The sequence below is a fragment of the Oreochromis niloticus genome, linkage group LG14 (genome assembly GCF_001858045.2).
Source record: "Oreochromis niloticus isolate F11D_XX linkage group LG14, O_niloticus_UMD_NMBU, whole genome shotgun sequence".
In the NCBI taxonomy this organism is placed as follows: domain Eukaryota; kingdom Metazoa; phylum Chordata; class Actinopteri; order Cichliformes; family Cichlidae; genus Oreochromis; species Oreochromis niloticus.
Window position 1 is genome coordinate 17,006,958 of NC_031979.2, and position 18,753 is coordinate 17,025,710.

Below are 18,753 nucleotides of genomic sequence, written 5' to 3' on the forward strand. Positions count from 1 at the left end.
CGAACCAATAGATTGAAAGTCCAGCATTTAACTAAATACACTTTGGAGCCACATGCCCTCAAACAAAAAAAAGAATAAAATCTTGTTAAATTTGGCTGAGAAAATGCAATATGACCTAATCGATCAAAAAGATTTATTTTAACTTTAATGAAGTTTGTCAGTTGTCTTTTCTAAGTCTCATTTTCTGACAGTTTACCAAAAAATGTTCTGGGATTTCATCATCCACAATAGTCACATTTCTCTCTACGCTTTTTCCTTATTATAAACAATGTGCCAACATGCCTCCCTGTGTGGGACCACAGTGGGCAGCTGTGGGTGAACTGTGGAACTGTCTGGGCAAACCCACACTTATCTCACATGAGGTAATTGCCAGTTGGTCTGCCTACAGAGGGCTGATGGGAATTTTGCCCTTTAGGTTCCCCATATGGATTTTCTATGCTGTGGAACCTGCATGGGTTAACCCAGTGAGGGAATTCTATTGGTTTCCTCTTAGGGTGCCAAAAGGGCAGAACCGCTATGCTCTATAAAAGTTAGAAAGACTGACAATTTTGTGCTTGCTCGTAACCACGTAATATTAAAAGTAGCTGAAGGATTAAAGTTTTTAACTTTTCTGTGAGATGTGTATGATTGTTAATGAGACTATCCAAAGCTGGGAGAGCCATGTGAGCCTGCAATTAACAGTCACATCATCTTGGTGCTAAGAATAGGTCAGTCATGTAAATTGCCTGCACCTGTCATAGTACAGAATAAGGCATTGTCACCCTTAGTATTAACAGTTGTAGGAATGATAAGGATGCAAGCCTGGCTTGAATCTGGAATTCCGACTACCTATCTCATGCTTGCCCATAATTATAGTCATGTGGTGCACGGCCTATGAACCAAGCAATATGTTCTGCATTAGGCACCAGTTGTGGTTATGAAGCTTGGTCCAATTCAGCAGACTAGACATATTGTATTTCAATGAGACAATAGCATTTATTCTTGATAGATCAGCTGATAAAAACAAAGGTGTGTATACCCTTGCTTTCTGGGACTGCTGCACTCTCAGGTTAACCTGTTGCTGTATTCCATCGCTGCAAACCATGAGCCATGGGACCCTCACAGTCCCCGAGAGGTCTGTATGAGGCGAGTACATCATCTTGTTCCTTAATAAAACACCAGTGAGGGAAGTACCTCCTAAATCCATTTCCAAATTCCATTTGCTTCTCTGTCAGACAGTATTGCACTAAGATTATTTATCAGTGGTTTGTTTGGTGTTCTCCCATGAGCCTCCTCATCTAAGTGTTATGTCTTTCTCCAGACAGACATACCACTCCAGGCCTCAAGGGCCAGTGTCCTGCAGGTTTTATATATCACCATGGGTCAACACCCCTGAATCAAATGAGTAGGCCATTACCAGGCCTCTGGAGAACATCAAGACATGTTGAGGAAGTAATTTAGCCATTTAAATCAGCTTTGTTGGATCAAGGACACATCTAAAACCTGCAGGACACAGGCCCTTGAGGCCTGGAGTTCCCCTCCCCTGCCTTAGAACCTCTATTTCTTACTGAAGGCTCTATGTGCCTTACAGTCTAATAGCTGACACTGTTCCTTGGTTAGACCTTCCTCCACTGCATTTCTGCCAAACAATAAAACACAATTTAAAAACATTTTGCCATAAAAAATCATCATCATCAACAATAATAAAAAAATCACAAAACCCACAAATGTAAAGCGCAGTACAATCCTAACAGTAAAAAAATTTTGTTTAGATTTTTATTTCTTTTTTTTTTAAGTTGACACTTTGTTGGACAGAACCATGTTTAAGTATCAACTTGGTTAACAAGTAGTACTTTCTTTTGCTGAAATGTAACACATGTTTTTTGGTAATTCTTTTTGTCTGTCAGTTCCTCTGAAGAGCATTGAGGTGGAGCTGGAGGTGAGGGACCATGTGGCTACGGTGGTCTCCACTCTGAACTACGAGAATAAGGAGGACAAACCATTAGAGGCTGTTTTTGTCTTCCCTCTGCCTGGAGATGCTGCTGTCTGTCATTTCAGTGCTAAGATTGGACAGACACAGATTGTAGCTGAGGTGAAGGAGAAACAGAAGGTGAGCTGGACAGTAAATATAACCTGATTATAAGTGAGATTCAGAATAACAATAAACACAGTGAATGTCACTGACATGTGTCACCTGTCCCTCAGGCACATGAGGAGTATGATGATGATCTGAGCTTTGGTCAGCAGACCTTCCTATTGGAGGAGAGTGATCAGAGTCCAGATATATTCTCTCTGAGTGTGGGCAGTCTGCCTCCAGGAGAGAGTGCCTACATCAGGTTGGAGTACGTGACTGAGCTGGCTGTGCAGGCTGATGATGGTCTGAGGTTCTGTCTGCCTGGTGTACTCAACCCTCAATACAAATATCTGGGTATGAAAAATGCTTGACACCCTCAAACCCCTCAAATTCAAACATATAAAAGGTTTCATAACTGCATAAGCGGAAATGAGTAAAATACACCATAGAATTATTTAAATGTTAACCGAAAAATAACTACCATAAGTCATTCCATCTCAAATCCCACAGCTCATGACCATAGCTGATGGTAGGGACATAGATCGACCGGTAAATTGAGAGCCTTGCTTTTACACTCAGCTCTCTCTTTAGCCTAACAGACCGTCTGACGATCTCCTGCTCACTTCTCCCATCACTCATGAACAAGACCCAGAGATACTTAAAGTCCTCCACTTGGGGCAGGAACACGTCCCTGACCCAGAGTGGGCACTCCACCCTTTTCCTGATGAGGATCATGGCCCTTAGATTTGGAGGTGCTGATTCTCATTCCCACCGCTTCACACTCAGCTGTGAAGCATTCCAGAGCGAGCTAGAGGCCATTACCCAATGAAACCAACAGAACCACATTATCTGCAAAAAGCAGAGATGAGATTCTGAGACCACCCAAGTGAAAGCATTCCGCCACTTCCCACATAGCAGATAGGTCTGGCCTGGATCTGGTGTCAAGCCCGCACTGCTGGCTGACTTCTGGAATGGTAAGTGGTATGTCATCCAGATGTGGGCCAGGCCTGGCATAGATGGCACTGTTTATGTGATGGCATGTGTTGGAGGAAATCTCCCAAATAAAAGGCTGCCAAAGTAAAACAGAGACACAGTGAGACAATATAATCAATCACATGTACATGGGGTGAACGTCTCTAATGAGAGTCACACCAGTACTCTTCTTTATTGCAGGTTATATAGGCATGTAGGTTACTCAACAGGACGGAGGCAGTCTCCGCCTGTTCTCAGAATATAGATTACAAATGCATATCTTACTAAACATTCTGTCCGTACTATACTAAACGTCTGCTTAAGTGGCATTTTCCGTTCTTCTTTACACAGGAACTTGTCTTCACAGGCATTTGATAAGCATAGGCAAGGCTTCATGTTTATCAGAGTGAATCGTCATTCAGAGTTTACACAATCTCAAGCAAAGCATATTTGAATAATAAACAAAATCTTTTCACAGCATGCCACATCTGGCTCATTTGTGGTTTGGTTTATGTGGCCCAGGCTCATAGAAAACAGGTCTGGCCCAGATCTGACATTGAGCTGGCACTTCTGACTGACTGGTGTCATGGCAGAGTGTATGTCAACCAGATGTGGGCTAGGTCTGGCAATGATGGCACTGTTTATGTTGCTATTTTCCTATGTTAGTTAGAAGACTCAAATGCCATGTTGCAATACTATACTGCTATGGTAGCCAACGTTTCAAATGTAGCTTTGACAGGTTTGTGAGTGTACACTTTATCCAAAACCTAGTGAGGGTTTACTCATGTTTAACACTGGGTGGCTGTAGCTCAGGAGGTAAAGCAGGTCAGCTACCAATCGAAAGGTTAGTGGTTCGACCCCTGGCTTCTCCAGTCTACGTGTCAAGAGTGTAAATGTGTATGAATGTAGTTAGGAAGCACTCAGTTTAGAGAAAGTGTGTGAATGTGGCATGTTGTATAGACGACTTTGAGTAATCCATGAGAGTAGAAAAGTGCTATATAAGAATCAGTCTATTCACTGTCTGAACAGAGTTTCCTCATGTTACTTTTGTACTATTATGTTCCTCCACTTGTTCTTATTACATGGCTTGATTAAGGTACACATTAGGCTGGCATCTGGGGCCAGAGCGGAAACTGTGCTGGGCCAACACAGGGCCACCGGTGTGTCTGCAACTAGCCTTGTGCTGGCCCATGTGTGGGCCACTTCTGGCAAACCAAATCTGGGCCACCAAAGAGTTCTTGCGGTATGTGGGCCTTGTGTAAGCACATTGTGTGGGTCAGATTCGGGCCATACCATTTTTGCTATGTGGGTTGGCTATGCCTAGAAATTCTGTACATAAAAATGATGAACCGAATTGGTGACAAAGGGCAGCCCTGGTGGAGCCCATCAACCAGCAGGAACGAGTCTAACTTATTGCCGGCTATACAGACCAAGCTGTTTTAACGGTTGAATAAGGATCAAATGGCCCGTAGCAAAGGGCCAAACACCCCATACTCCCACATTACCTCCCACAGGACACTCCGAGGTACACTGTTGAAAATCTACAAAACACATGCAGACTGGCTTAGCTCCAGTGCACCCTCAAGTATCCTTGAGAGGACAAAGAGCTAATTGTTATCAATTTGAATAAAAACATTTTATGGTGCAAAATTTGAGCATCTATAATTTTTGGGGTCAAATTTTTTGCTTTATATCTAAAATGCTTTTCCATGTACATGTTTTTGGAAAAAGATCCGTGTACCTAGTTTAGTGGCCCCTTTTTCATACATTGAAACTGAGGCAATGTTTGAACATGAATATCAAAAAAAGAATTAAAAATAAAAGCCTTATGTTTATATTTGTCTTTCTAACTATCAAAATAAATCTGTACTATTGAACAAATACAAAAATGTACTGGTTATAATTTTTTTTTAATGAAAATTTGCGTCAAAACAGATTTTCCTGAAATTTGTATGATAGAAAGTTGGAACATGTATAATCATTCTTATACAATTATTATAAATTGTTAAATATGTGAAATGCTCTGTCAACTCACTTTCAGTCATGTGTTTTTTGCAATGTTTAAACATGAATACCTCAAAAACATTTAAAGAAAAAATTTTGGAGTGTCTACATAAAAATCTTGGTAAAGATGAACATATTTTTTATTTTCTCAACCTGGATCACTATACTACTGTAAATACATATTTTTTTATCTTAGTGTTAACCTCTCTTTGGAATCACATGACTGTCAATCTTTTGTTTATACCATGGAATCTATAAAGTGATTGGAGGGTGAGCATGCCAAGAATATTGAAAACAACAACATTTGATTGACCCTCATCATGCCTGCAGTTCCCTTTCTGCTTTCTTGTGCTGTCATTTGAAGTTACAACTGGAAAAAAAAAACGTTTACTTATAATCAGTCACATTTGTATACAGGTAGGAAATCTAAAGGTTTCCGGTTGGTTTATCTTCCAGCCTCTCTGGTGCCCTACAGCCTGTCTTTCTCTGCCCGAGTGTCCTCTCCTCGTCCAATCTCTAAAGTAGAGTCCAACTGTTCCCTGGACCCTCTCCAGTACCTCAACACTGATCAAACCCAGGCCACGGTAGGTAGAGTGCTAATGATTCTGTTGTGTGTGGTTGTTACTTATTACTGAGAACTAAACATGAATGTGTTTGTGGTGTGCAGGTCAAGCTGGCTGCAGGACACAAGTTTGACAGAGATGTTGAACTGCTGATTTATTACAAAGACGCCCACCAGCCCACTGCTGTGGTGGAGGCAGGACAGGCCTCTGCTGAGCCGGGTGAGTGAAAATGAGTGAAGTTGTTTGCTGCAATTTGTTGGAATAAACAGTAAAAACTGTTTTGCGTCATTTTTCTGTCCCTTTTATTTTTCAGGCACTCTGATGGGTGATCCAGTGGTGATGGTGAGTCTATACCCTGAGTTCCCAGAGACTGTGATGTCTTCAGGGACTTCTTGTGGAGAGTTTGTGTTCTTAATGGATCGATCTGGAAGTATGGACTGTGCTATCAATAAGAGTGAGCAGGAGGAAACTCGTATGAGCTCTGCCAGGGTATCCTTAATAAGTTATTACAGTCATAACATCTTTAATAGTGTCCCTACCAGCCAGTGACTGTTACCATCTTTTCCCGCTTCTCTTAAGGATGCTGTGCTGCTCCTGTTGAAGAACTTACCAATGGGCTGCTATTTCAACATCTACAGTTTTGGGTCCAGTTATGAACACATCTTCCCGTGAGTCTCTCCGTGATTTCAGTCAGCCCAACAAAAGACTTTCTGTTTTTGGTATGAAGTGCATGTAATTGTGTACTGGTATTTATGTGATGGCAGTAAGAGTGTGGAGTATAGCCAAGAGACCATGGAGGAGGCGCTGAAGAATGTTGATCAAATGGAGGCTGATTTGGGAGGATCAGGGATGTTGGAGCCCCTTAAACATATTTACAACCAGCCTTGCATTCCCAGTCACCCTAGACAGGTAACATGCACAGTGGCTCACATTAATTTTCTGGGGACTTCTTGTAATCATAACCTTACTACTTGCCTAACTCTAACCTTAACACAACCCTTAGTCTTGAAATGTAATGACTTAAATCATGGGGTCTTTCTTCACTTCTCCATAACAGGACTGTGTAAATAGACTTAATTTCTACAACATGAGTAAAATGAGTTGATGGTGGATTTCGCAATTTGTACCATAGTTGCATCTTCTAAACATATCAGACAAGTTTGAATCGCAGTGATCTCAACCTTGAGGTCACATGTCGTTTTCAGTAAAGTACCTAAGATTTTCATATCTTTATGACCTTTTTCACCTATTGTGTAGAATAGGTGTATGTAGTAGGAGGCTGAGGGGACTGGCGACCGCCAGTATTTTGTTGTTTTGTTTTTGTTAGAGATACTGTCTATTGTTCTTTGCACCTTATCATAATAACATTTGTGTTTCTGAAACCTAACTCAGATTTCAGAACAAGCTGTGTGTTTCTGGGTCTGATGTTATGTCCTTATGTGTCAACTCTCCTCTCTAGCTGTTTGTCTTTACTGATGGAGAGGTGTGGGACACCAAAGAAGTGATAGATCTGGTGAAGAAAAACTCAGATTCTCACAGGTGAAACCACAAAAACACAAATATATCTACACAATTCCCAGAATAGCCAACATTGTCCTCTATGTAGAAAACTGTTGTATTGCAGGTGTTTCTCTTTTGGGATTGGGGAAGGGGCCAGCTCTGCTCTCATCAATGGGATGGCCAAAGAAGGAGGAGGTCATGCTCAGTTCATCACAGGGACTGACAGGATGCAAGCAAAAGTAAGACATTAAACACAATTAGAAGTCAAGTTAAACATTGCAGCAGCAGCAGCAGCAGATACATATTTGAAATCAGACCTGCGGTAAGTAAAATGAGCGTTCCACCTGTTTGTGCATATTTGGAGAGTTTTTCCTTATTTTTCAGGTGATGCAGTCGCTGCGATTTTCTTTACACCCTATTGTCACAGTCATATGGGATTTACCAAAGGAAGTGTCTGTCACTGTACTCTCTCCACCAATCACAACACTTTTCAAGGGTCAAAGGTCACTGATTTATGCCCGGCTCACTGGACAGGTAAGAGCAGCAGCCTCTCATTTTGTTTAGGTATTTGATGATAGTAATTAATGTGACTTCTAACCCTGTAATTCTGTGTCAGAGTTCAGAGGCAGCAGAGGGCTGTGTGACGGTGAAGTACAGCCTGGCAGGTCATCCGTCTGAGAACCAGCTGCACTTCAGTCTCAGACCTGCAGAGGACACTGGGTAAAACAGTTTAATAATGACAGCACTGTGAGAAAGGCTACACTATTTAGTAAAATTTAGTTTTCCAATTACAAAATACCAATGTGTGCTAGTACTGATTATAAATATGATATAAACAAAAGACAGCAGAATCTCACTTCCAGCACAGGTGCAGTCATTGTTTGATTCGTCCAACTCATCTTGGCTCTCTTTCCTTTCAGCAACACCTGTACTTGCAGCCTGATGTCATCTAACACTTTATGATGAAACGAAACTGACATCTTGCACTTTATTTTTCTGCAGATATTTCTTTCACACTAAACAAGTGACTCATTTCTCACAATAAACCAACCACAATAAACAGACTAAAACATTCACACACATGTGGTCAGGCTCCTGAGTGAAGTCATAGGTGTTTTAACTGTTTGTGGTTTGCTGAATGAGTGACTGCAGTTTAGGTAACTTTATTTAAGATGCACAAAGTGCACATATCACTGACGTCTTTTAAAAGCTGGCTTAACCAAGTACTTCTTTTACTCTTTGCCTCGTGTTTACGGTTTTTACATTTTACATTCTGATGACAGCATTTACTGATTTAATATTCCAGCTTTAGCCACCATCAACCAACTGGTTCATGTTTCCCTTAGCTCAAACTTCATGATTCACAAAACACAGGAATAATTAAATTATTTTAATTAAAAAATTAAAAGAAAAAGAAAAAAAAATAGTTTGCAGTCTGCTATCTTTGACATCCTGCAGCTATAAGAGGCATTTCTGAAGGAACTGACAGAATCTTCCATTTATCCTACAGTATATTTCTCATTGTAAAGTATTTTATGCCTCAATGCTGTAAAAATTATATTTATCTCTGCTGATGAGTAAGAAAAATGTATGTCACCCGGTGACTTTGAGGAAAACACAGCAGTTACACTCCTGTGTTTAAAGATCAACCCTAATCATTGACAGTCAGAATTCTCTGCAAAGGTAAACTCTGCAGCTTATTATTTCAAACTGTTGACTTGCAGTTATGCATGGGGGTGCTGTCTGTGATATCCTGCAGCTATGAAGGCCATCTCTGAAGAAATGTTATGTCTGTGGTTTGTTGGTTTTGAAAGTGCTGCGGCATCAGTTGTAATAGGTTGATAGAGAGGAGCAGCTACACTCCTGTGTTTAAAGATCAACCCTAATCTGACCATCATTCACTGTAACATTGACAGTTAGAAACTGAGGTCTGCAATGCTGTAAAACACATTAAAGAACCAAGTCATTTTATTGAGTCGTAAACACAGAATGTCTGCTGCTGATCTCAGTAAATGTAACAGGAAACCTCAATTTCTCTGTGCAAATATATAGGTGTGGGTAAACGAGGGTGGTTTGCTATAGATGACACTCTGCTTGAAAGTAGAAAAAAACTGTCGTCAAAGCAGATTCTTTTTAGGACCCTGTTTTAGTAGAATATTTACTACTTCTTTCTTTAAGCATTTTGTGGTGTTGAATTTAGAATGTATTTCATATTGAATATTGAAATGGCACAGCTGGCCAAAAACTGTAAATGGAAGAGGAATGTAACTCTCTTAAACCATTTGTATTGTTGTGTTTGATTATGAGTGCCTAAAGAGGAAATCATCAGGTAGGAATATAGCTCATATTAATTTTATTAAAAAAATACTATTGTGCCAATGAGTTTAAAACTTTAAGAACTCAAGTTGAATAATTAAAGTTCATAAACACATGCATATATTGTACTGTATGTCTGTATCCATATATAGATTGGGTTGGACTATTATTTCGAAAGGAATAGGAATTTCTATTTCTGTTCCATCTATTCTTCCATTTATTTTCTTCCACCATCAGTTGGTGAGTTGGATAGTGAGCTATCAGTTCAGATCATCTCTTTACGCAAGTGTCCAGAATATATGGCTGCAGATCCGATGATGAGATTACAAAATTGATCATCAACTGAAAACCTAGGATGTCCTGGTGACACGTGCACTTATCGCCATTCTCATGTTGAAATATGGTGGTCATTATGGACAAAGTCTGATAACAAAACACTACTCAGGTTCAGATCAGGCAGGCTGGTCCTCCCAATCACAATGCTTCAGGTCTCTCTGTCATTGCCCACGTGAGCGTTGGGTCAAGTCTCCCTGTAGAAAAACACCAGGGCCTCCGCCCCGATAACAGCCCTAACTTTGATTACAAAAATAATGGCAAGTTAATCCCCAAAGTTTGAGTCTGTTCAACTGGACGTAATGTTTTCAGTGAGAGAAATGTTTTGTCACTCATCAAAGGGACTTCTTCAGTCTCAGCTGACTGCAGGTTTCCCCAATCTTATTGACAGTACATTTGCATAATGACTGAAACTAGCACCAGTGAAGGAACAATGGGCTGTGAGGTCAGTTCCTTGATCATTAATATGCAAATTCTCATGACCATTGATCAACAACCACTGATCAAAGCTTATTGATCAAAGACCGCTGATCAATCGCCATGAGTACCACTCACAGAGAGTTGGGGAATGGCTGCAATCACAGCATTGCAAGATGGCGAAAGATGTACCCTCAGGCCCCCTCCTCGACTCAGATATAGTCTTTCCCTTTTCACTTAAATGGCAAGTTTGAAAAAAAATCTACAGCAGGTGTTCACTTGTCTGTTGGATTTAGACCCCTTGTAGGGAGCATTTACGTTCAAACATTTTATTAATGTGATGGTGGATTAGACTCTATTTATGTATGAAACTAAAGAGGATACAATGGTATAAAACAGACACTAATGAATGAATGTGGTAAAATGATAAACATTACAACTGCAGTTGTTTTCCTTCTTGTCTGCAGGCTAACAGTCCACAGGTTGGGGGCTCGGAGTCTGATTCGCTCCCTGGAGATAGAGGACAGAGAGCACAAAGAACATGAAGATGGAGGAGTGAAGGAGCAGCTGGTGCAGCTCAGTGTTCAGTCAGAAGTGAGCAGCTCTTTCACTGCCTTCATTCCTGTCAACAAAGACAACGGAGACACAATTCAAGGATGTTTTCTGTGCAGAAATATTGCAACACCCTGTGAGTTTACTGGACGATATAGCAGACAGTTTGTGAAATGATGTAACAACCAGACTTAACAAACAAATTAGAAGTTTTAAATGGTATTTAAAGTATTTATATATTTTTTTCAAAAATATTGTGAAAAAGTGTTTATTTGTTCTTTTTAACTGCTTTTTGTAAAATTGCTGACTTTATGTTTTTCATCTGGACTTCATGTAGTTGAAATGGAGAGAGATCGTCCATGGCGTGTATGTAAGTAAAAGCTTCATATTTATGCATTTCTAAAAATAAATGTAAACAAAACCATCTAATTTTCGTTTTAACTTATTTGAAACATTAAATGTAAGAAACTCCCCCCCCCCAAAAACAGACTGTAATAAACATAGACTGTCTCCTAAAGCAGCGATTAAAGAAGTTTAAAGGAGTTTTTTTTTATAAATAGTACTATTGGTAGTATTTAGCGAATCACTATAATAACCGCATTTGATATTTCCTGTAATGCCTTAACCTCATACTAACCTCCTTTTCCCTTTTTTCCTGTTATGGTTATCAATACTACTCTGCAGCAAGACCTGCAAGGAGCTGGAGTAAGTAAAAAGCTGACTGAAAGCTCAAGAAATATTTAGCCTTTTCTATTCAAATGTTTCAAATAGTGCTGCCAGAGTTAACGACATTAACGCCATAACCTCATTAAGGTGGCAAATCTCCGTTAGCGTGGTGGGGCTGCATGGCGCTAACGCGTTGACTGGGAACGCCTTGGTGGATTTCTGGGCTTCTCTGCTGAGGCTGCTGCCCTCAGGACCCGGGCCCAGATAAGCAGAAGAAGATGGATGAATGGATAAAAGGATATACTTATTTTTAATACAAGTCCTCAAATATTCTTGGTTCACAGGTACGCGGATGAACTGCTCTGGTCTGTTAAATCTACAAAAGGAACCAGGTACTGATACAAAGAGACTTACGTTTTTCTCTGACCAATTGTCATTTATTTAATCCTTATATGTAAGGGCTCGCTGCTTGGCATGTAATATTTTGAGTGTGTGAATGTGTGCGTGAATGGGTGAATGACTGGATATGTAAAGCGCTTTGGGGTCCTTAGGGACCATAAAAGCGCTATATAAATACAGGCCATTTACCATTTATTTACCATTTTGCTTCACATACTTTTTGTGATAGAGAGGATACTTGTAAATAAATAAATACATAAATACATAAATAAATTTTTTTTTTTTTAAACTGGGGAAAATAGTAAAAATATGTGTACGAGCAGTCCACATGTGGTTGTTGTGGATGTTCTTTCAACATCAAATTTATATTATTTTAGATATCATTTTTATACTGCTTCTGTAGGCTCTTTAGTAACATGTTTCCAGAGGGTGGAGGACATATAATGAAATAAATAACCAGTTAAAAAAAATCCCCCCCAAAACCCCACATGTACTGAACAAATACATAGGCTAATAAATTTTGTTTTTTTATAAATAGTTTGTATTCATATGTATCATGTTCATAACAACGATCTTGATATTTCTAAACAAAAAAATATTACATTTATTAATCATGTAAATTTCCTGCACCTCTCATAGACGTCCACGTGATGTCCAGAAAAATTAGCTAGTCCAAAGTTAAAATGTTGAACGTCATATTAACGTCTAACTTGGGTCATTGTTGGATGTCCAGATTGTGGGCCTAGTTTGGACGTTGCATAGATGTCCAGAATTGGTTATGAACTGACGGACCCAATATACACATGATCTGCACGTTTATGTTTTGCGAGTACAGTTCCTACAAAAAAATTTAAATAATAAGAAAGTTATTAAAAAAATAGAGTGGGTAAGTTAAATATAAATATTGACAAAATCACACCAGCTTTTTCTTCTTTTTTTTGTACAGAACCATGTTTAAGTATCAACTTGGTTAACAAGTAGTATTTTCTTTTGCTGAAATGTAACACTTGTAAAAAGAAGAAACAAACAACCATTTTCAAAACATCTGTGATTTATGTTTTTTGGTCATTCTTTTTGTCCGTCAGTTCCTCTGAAGAGCATTGAGGTGCAGCTGGAGGTGAGGGACCATGTGGCTACAGTGGTCTCCATTCTGAACTACGAGAATAAGGAGGACAAGCCATTAGAGGCTGTTTTTGTCTTCCCTCTGCCTGGAGATGCTGCTGTCTGTCATTTCAGTGCTAAGATCGGACAGACACAGATTGTAGCTAAGGTGAAGGAGAAACAGAAGGTGAGCTGGAGAGAAAATATAACCTGATTATAAGTAAGATTCAAAATAACAATAAACACAGTGAATGTCACTGACATGTGTCTCCTGTCCTTCAGGCTCGTAAGGAGTATGATGATGCTCTGAGCTCTGGTCAGCAGGCTTTCCTATTGGAGGAGAGTGATCAGAGTCCAGATATATTCTCTCTGAGTGTGGGCAGTCTGCTTCCAGGAGAGAGCGCCTCCATCAGGTTGGAGTACGTGACTGAGCTGGCTGTGCAGGCTGATGATGGTCTGAGGTTCTGTCTGCCTGCTGTGCTCAACCCTCGATACCAGCCTCAGGGTAGGAAAAGCAGATGACATTTTAAATGTCAAATGTGGAAATGATTTAGATACAACCTGGATTTATCTGCATGTTTACTGGAAAATAAAATTTTTCTCATAATCTATATAATGTATAAAAACTTAAAGCTGCAACAAGTCTGAGTGGTGTCTAAAAAGAATGTGGGCTTTATAGATTTATTTATAAATATATTATTTATTATAAACCCCAAAAAGTCACGCCTCTCCTGTAGAAGCAGCTTTTGAACCAGCTTCTGATTTGGGAGACAGACACTGTCTCTACGTTTAAGATTAAGCTTAAAACTTTCCTTTTTGCTAGTCTTTTGTCTTATTCCCCTCACACCAACCGGTCATGGCAGATGGCTGCCCCTTCCTGAGCCTGGTTCTGCTTGATGTTTCTTCCTGTTAAAAGGGAGTTTTTCCTTGCCACTGTTGCCAAAGCTTTTTCTTTTAGGTACTGTAGGTCTGCCTTACAGTATAAAGTGCCTTGAGGCAACTGCTGTTATGAGTTGGTGCTGTATAAATACAACTGAATTGAATTGAATACAGGGCTTATTTATAATCAGTGTCATTTGTGTATAGATTTTGAAGGTGCAGGTGTCCAGGTGACTTCTGTTCCAGCCTCTCTGTTGTTCTACCGCCTGTCTTTCTCTGCCCGAGTGTCCTCTCCTCGTCCAATCTCTACAGTAGAGTCCAACTGTTCCCTGGACCCTCTCCAGTACCTCAACACTGATCAAACCCAGGCCACGGTAGGTAGAGTGCTGATGTTACTGCTCTGTACTTATTACTGAGAACTAAACATGAATGTGTTTGTGGTGTGCAGGTCAAGCTGGCTGCAGGACACAAGTTTGACAGAGATGTTGAACTGCTGATTTATTACAAAGACGCCCACCAGCCCACTGCTGTGGTGGAGGCAGGACAGGCCTCTGCTGAACCGGGTGAGTGAAAATGAGATTTGTTGTTAGTTTTGAAATAAATTTTAAAAAATCATTATCCGTCTTCTTTAACTCAGTAGTTAAAGATGTTGGAGTACACGGCAAAAATTTTTGGTCATTTTTCTGTCCCTAATATTTTTCAGGCTCTCTGATGGGTGATTCAATGGTGATGGTGAGTCTGTACCCTGAGTTCCCCCAGTCTGTGATGGCTTCATGTGGAGAGTTTGTGTTTCTAATGGATCGATCTGGAAGTATGAGTAATACTCGGATCCGCAGTGCCAAGGTATTTGTTCTTACAGTCATAAATTTTTCACAGTGTTCCTCTCACACAGAGGACTCACCATATTTTCCCTGTTCTCTTAAGGATACTCTGCTGCTCCTGTTGAAGAGCTTACCAATGGGCTGCTATTTTAACATCTATGGTTTTGGGTCCAGATATGAACACATCTTCCCGTAAGGCTCAGATCTGTCAGCCCAACAAAAGTATTCATTTCATGTTTTTGTGTCTTTTGTGTTAAATATGTGTGTATTGGTGTCTGTGTGATGGCAGTAAGAGTGTGGAGTACACTCAGCAGACCATGGAAGAGGCCCTGAAGAGCGTTGAGCAGATGCAGGCTGATCTTGGAGGAACAGAGATCCTGGAGCCCCTCAAACATATTTACAGTCAGCCGTGCATTCCCAGTCAGCCTCGACAGGTAACACACACACTGGCTTGGATTAGTTTCCTCAAGACTTCCTTGAAACTTAACCTTACTTACCGCTTGCCTAACTCTGACCTTAAATGTACAATCATTATCTCAATTAGGTGATTTAAGAGAAAAAAGGATACTATACTCATAAATAAAAGTACATAAATAAATTTACATACAGTACTCTGTAATCACATCTTCCAACAAACTGATGCATTCTCATTAATTTATTATTAATATCTTAGAAATAAATAGAATTGAGTGTGTGATTTACGGTTTGTGGAAGCTGCTATGTTCCCCCATTATATTTAAGTACAATGGCCAGGAAGGACTTCTCTAACTAATGGCATTTTGCCTATGTGGTTAGAGACTGACCAGAGTACATTAAAGGTGGAGTAAGAAACTTATAGGTTTTTGCATACCGTGAAGGGACATTTAAATTTGTGTCTACACCTTCAGACTAAATTTCGTGTTTCATGTTTTCATGTTTAATTGTCAGAGTGGCATCCCATTCACCAAAGAAATGAAAACTCGAAAGAAATAGACAATGCCACCAGCATTTTAATAAAATGTCACCCACTTTCCTCTTGCCTCAAGCCTCATCTACTGCACTGATGTCAGGGCTCTTAACACAGTGTATCCAGTATCCTACAAATCACACTTTGCCTGTGATAAACAGTTTTATAACATTCTTACATTGTATGAGAGTTTATTCAGAGTCCACTAAACTTACATCCACTTCAAAGAGGCTACAGCAGTTAAGAGAGGCTAACAGCAACTAAAAGCAGCTAACAACAGTGCTTAAGGACAGTTCAGTATATCCTCAACAACTCAACTTATTTATGGCTGTCATAAGTCAGATGCAAGCTTCTCTGACTCTTTGACTCATATCAGATTCCTTTCATGAAGTTTTACAGCCTCGTCCAGAATAAAGAACAGCTGAGGTAAACAGTGGCCTGACAGCCTTCCACAAATGGGAGAAAACTCCAGTCCAGTTTAAACAGTACGTAGTAGAAACATACTGGCTGGCAGGGGCCATTTTGGGGTACAATCTAAATTTAATGTTTTTCATCTCTGTTGGATGACTAAAAATGTTTGTCCTATAGCAGCACCAAAGCTAGGATTCTGAGGCGTAAGAAAAGAGAAATCAGTTGATTGTAATCTGTAATTTACTATCAATTTACTACAATCTGCATCTAATTATGAATCATTTTACACATTCTAACTAAAAATGAAGTATTGTGTTTCTGAACCTTAACTCAGCTCTCAGAACAAGCTGTGTGTTTGTGGGTCTGATGTTATGTCCTCATGTGCCAACTCTCCTCTCTAGCTGTTTGTCTTTACTGATGGAGAGGTGGGAAACACCAAAGAAGTGATAGATCTGGTAAAGAAGAAATCAGATTCTCACAGGTGAAACCACAAACCCACAACTATATCTACACAATACATGTCCTCTGTGTACTTAAAGAAAACTGCTGTATTGCAGGTGTTTCTCTTTTGGGATTGGGGAAGGGGCCAGCTCTGCTCTCATCAATGGGATGGCCAAAGAAGGAGGAGGTCACGCTCAGTTCATCACAGGGACTGACAGGATGCAAGCAAAAGTAAGACATTAAACACAATTAGAAGTCACATTAAACATCACAGCAGCAGCAGATACATATTTGTTATATGTATAGGATGTGTATTTGGAGTTTTTCATTATTTTTCAGGTGATGCAGTCGCTGCGATTTGCTCTGCAGCCGGTTGTGGTCGGCATCTCAGTCACATGGGATTTACCAAAGGAAGTGTCTGTCACTGTCCTCTCTCCACCAATCAAGACACTTTTCCAGGGTCAAAGGTCACTGATTTATGCCCAGCTCACTGGACAGGTAGGAGCAGCACCTTCTCATGTTGTTGTTTAGGTATTTGATGACAGTAAATAATGTGACTTCTAACCCTGTGATTCTGTGTCAGAGGTCAGAGGCAGCAGAGGGCTGTGTGACGGTGAAGTACAGCCTGGCAGGTCATCCCTCTGAGAACCAGCTGCACTTCAGTCTCAGACCTGCAGAGGACACTGGGTAAAACAGTTTAATAACAACAGCACCCTTTTGGTTTGGTTTACTTTATTTAAGATGCACAAACATATTACTGTGCATATCTTTGATATTTTTATGACCTGGTTTTACCACATCCTTTTTTCATCATTGGAGACAATGAGGAATTACAGTGTATTTCTATGTTTGATATTCTGACAATAGCGTTTACTCATTTAATATTCCAGTTGCAGCCATTATCTGCCCAAAACCAACTGGCTTCATTTCTCTTAGTTCAAATTTCATGATTCAGAAAACACAGGAATAAATGAAGCTATTTTAACCAAAAATTTAAAGGGGAATTTAACTCTAACATCTTAAACCTTAATATTGCTGAGCTTGATGATGAGTGTCTAAAAAGTAAACATAAGAATGGGCATACGTCATTTCATTAAAATAAAAATGGTAACATTATACATTAAACAATTTTCTACAATATACAGTAAACACTTTATAATGTTTACGAACTAAACTTGATTAACTAAAGTTCATGCATGCATGCATGCATTTCAATGTATGTATGTTTGTATCCATGTATATATTGGATCACTCTACTGTCTTCAGATAAACTTGATATGTTATCATTGTGATTCTTTCCCAAAGTGGTGGATTAAACTTCACCTCTGTAGGACCCTGAAGAGGATGCAGTGGTATAGACAAAGTTACTGATAAGTTAATCTAGTAAAATAATAGACATTAGAACAGAAGATGTTTTTTGTGTCATGTCTGCAGATTAACAGTCCACAGGTTGGGTGCTCGTACTCTGATTCGCTCACTGGAGATGGAGGAGAGAGAAAGTAGAGGACAGCAAGATGGAGAAGTGAAGAAAAAGTTAGTGCGGCTCAGTGTCCAATCAGGAGTGAGCAGTTCTTTCACTGCCTTCATTGCTGTCAACAAAGCCAACAGCAGGGTGATCCAAGGACCTCTTGTGCGCAGAAATATTCCGACACCCAGTGAGTTTATTTTAAATCCCCAAACTAAAACTCTGTGAGCCACAGCTCTGAAGATAAAGATGGCCGAACTTCAATGAGGTGAATGTAATGACAGCTTTAACTGCAGAATATTAGAGTTAATTCTAAATCCTAAAAAATTTAACTTAAAAACAAACCAGTTAGGTAGTAGTTGCTTGTTTTCCAAAGTGATCTCCACAGATCAGAAATTAGCAAGAAGTAAAAATCTGAATGAAAGTACAACAAACAATTTTTGCATTTCTTCCTGTCCTATCCAGACCTCATACCCTCACTCTTTTTTTTTAATCTTAAAGTGACACCAAGATATGGATCAGCATTGCGTGCTACTCCTATAAGAGGAAGTAAGTACAAAACAGAGTTATTGGCGTTGGAAGGTACGTGTGTGCATGGACATTTGCTGCATCCCTGAGATTTAACACATGTATACCTGCAGCTGAGTGAAGAGGAATTATGCATTTGTTACTACAAAAGCAAAAACTAATTGTCACACACAACCTGAAGACAAAGGCGGATCAACATGAATAAAAGTACTTCAATGATAACTTAGAGCAGAACATTAGAACCAGTTTAGAGGTTCCTGAAGTCAGAATCCAAAAACATGCCAGTTAAAGCAAAATGTGGCTTGTTTTCTTCAAAGGGTTTGTTACAAGGAATCAAAATACTGATAGGAAGAAACTAAACACAGAAGAACAATGAAAATTAAACA

The 18,753-nt window shown here is 39.7% G+C and overlaps 1 protein-coding gene across 49 annotated transcripts in view; it reads left to right on the top strand.

The window, feature by feature from the left end:
- LOC100702702 (von Willebrand factor A domain-containing protein 5A) overlaps window positions 1-18,753 on the top strand; it is a 221,118-nt gene that overhangs the window by 27,534 nt on the left and 174,831 nt on the right. For 25 of the 49 annotated variants that reach the window (XM_025897996.1, XM_025897992.1, XM_025898001.1 and 22 more), the window contains exons 18-33: window positions 1,887-2,089; window positions 2,185-2,407; window positions 5,486-5,613; window positions 5,697-5,811; window positions 5,906-6,081; window positions 6,172-6,260; window positions 6,357-6,501; window positions 7,052-7,131; window positions 7,217-7,331; window positions 7,477-7,626; window positions 7,709-7,812; window positions 10,626-10,846; window positions 11,048-11,080; window positions 11,395-11,415; window positions 11,721-11,768; window positions 12,861-13,063. In XM_025897996.1, coding sequence (XP_025753781.1) covers window positions 1,887-2,089; window positions 2,185-2,407; window positions 5,486-5,613; window positions 5,697-5,811; window positions 5,906-6,081; window positions 6,172-6,260; window positions 6,357-6,501; window positions 7,052-7,131; window positions 7,217-7,331; window positions 7,477-7,626; window positions 7,709-7,812; window positions 10,626-10,846; window positions 11,048-11,080; window positions 11,395-11,415; window positions 11,721-11,768; window positions 12,861-13,063 — 2,054 coding nt within the window. Of the gene's footprint in view, window positions 1-1,886; window positions 2,090-2,184; window positions 2,408-5,485; window positions 5,614-5,696; window positions 5,812-5,905; window positions 6,082-6,171; window positions 6,261-6,356; window positions 6,502-7,051; window positions 7,132-7,216; window positions 7,332-7,476; window positions 7,627-7,708; window positions 7,813-10,625; window positions 10,847-11,047; window positions 11,081-11,394; window positions 11,416-11,720; window positions 11,769-12,860; window positions 13,064-13,158; window positions 13,382-13,962; window positions 14,130-14,203; window positions 14,319-14,458; window positions 14,599-14,679; window positions 14,769-14,865; window positions 15,011-16,334; window positions 16,415-16,490; window positions 16,606-16,713; window positions 16,873-16,957; window positions 17,062-17,808; window positions 18,108-18,340; window positions 18,747-18,753 lie in introns of those variants that run through there. The other 24 variants (XR_003213727.1, XR_003213730.1, XR_003213731.1 and 21 more) reach the window with 5 other exon arrangements.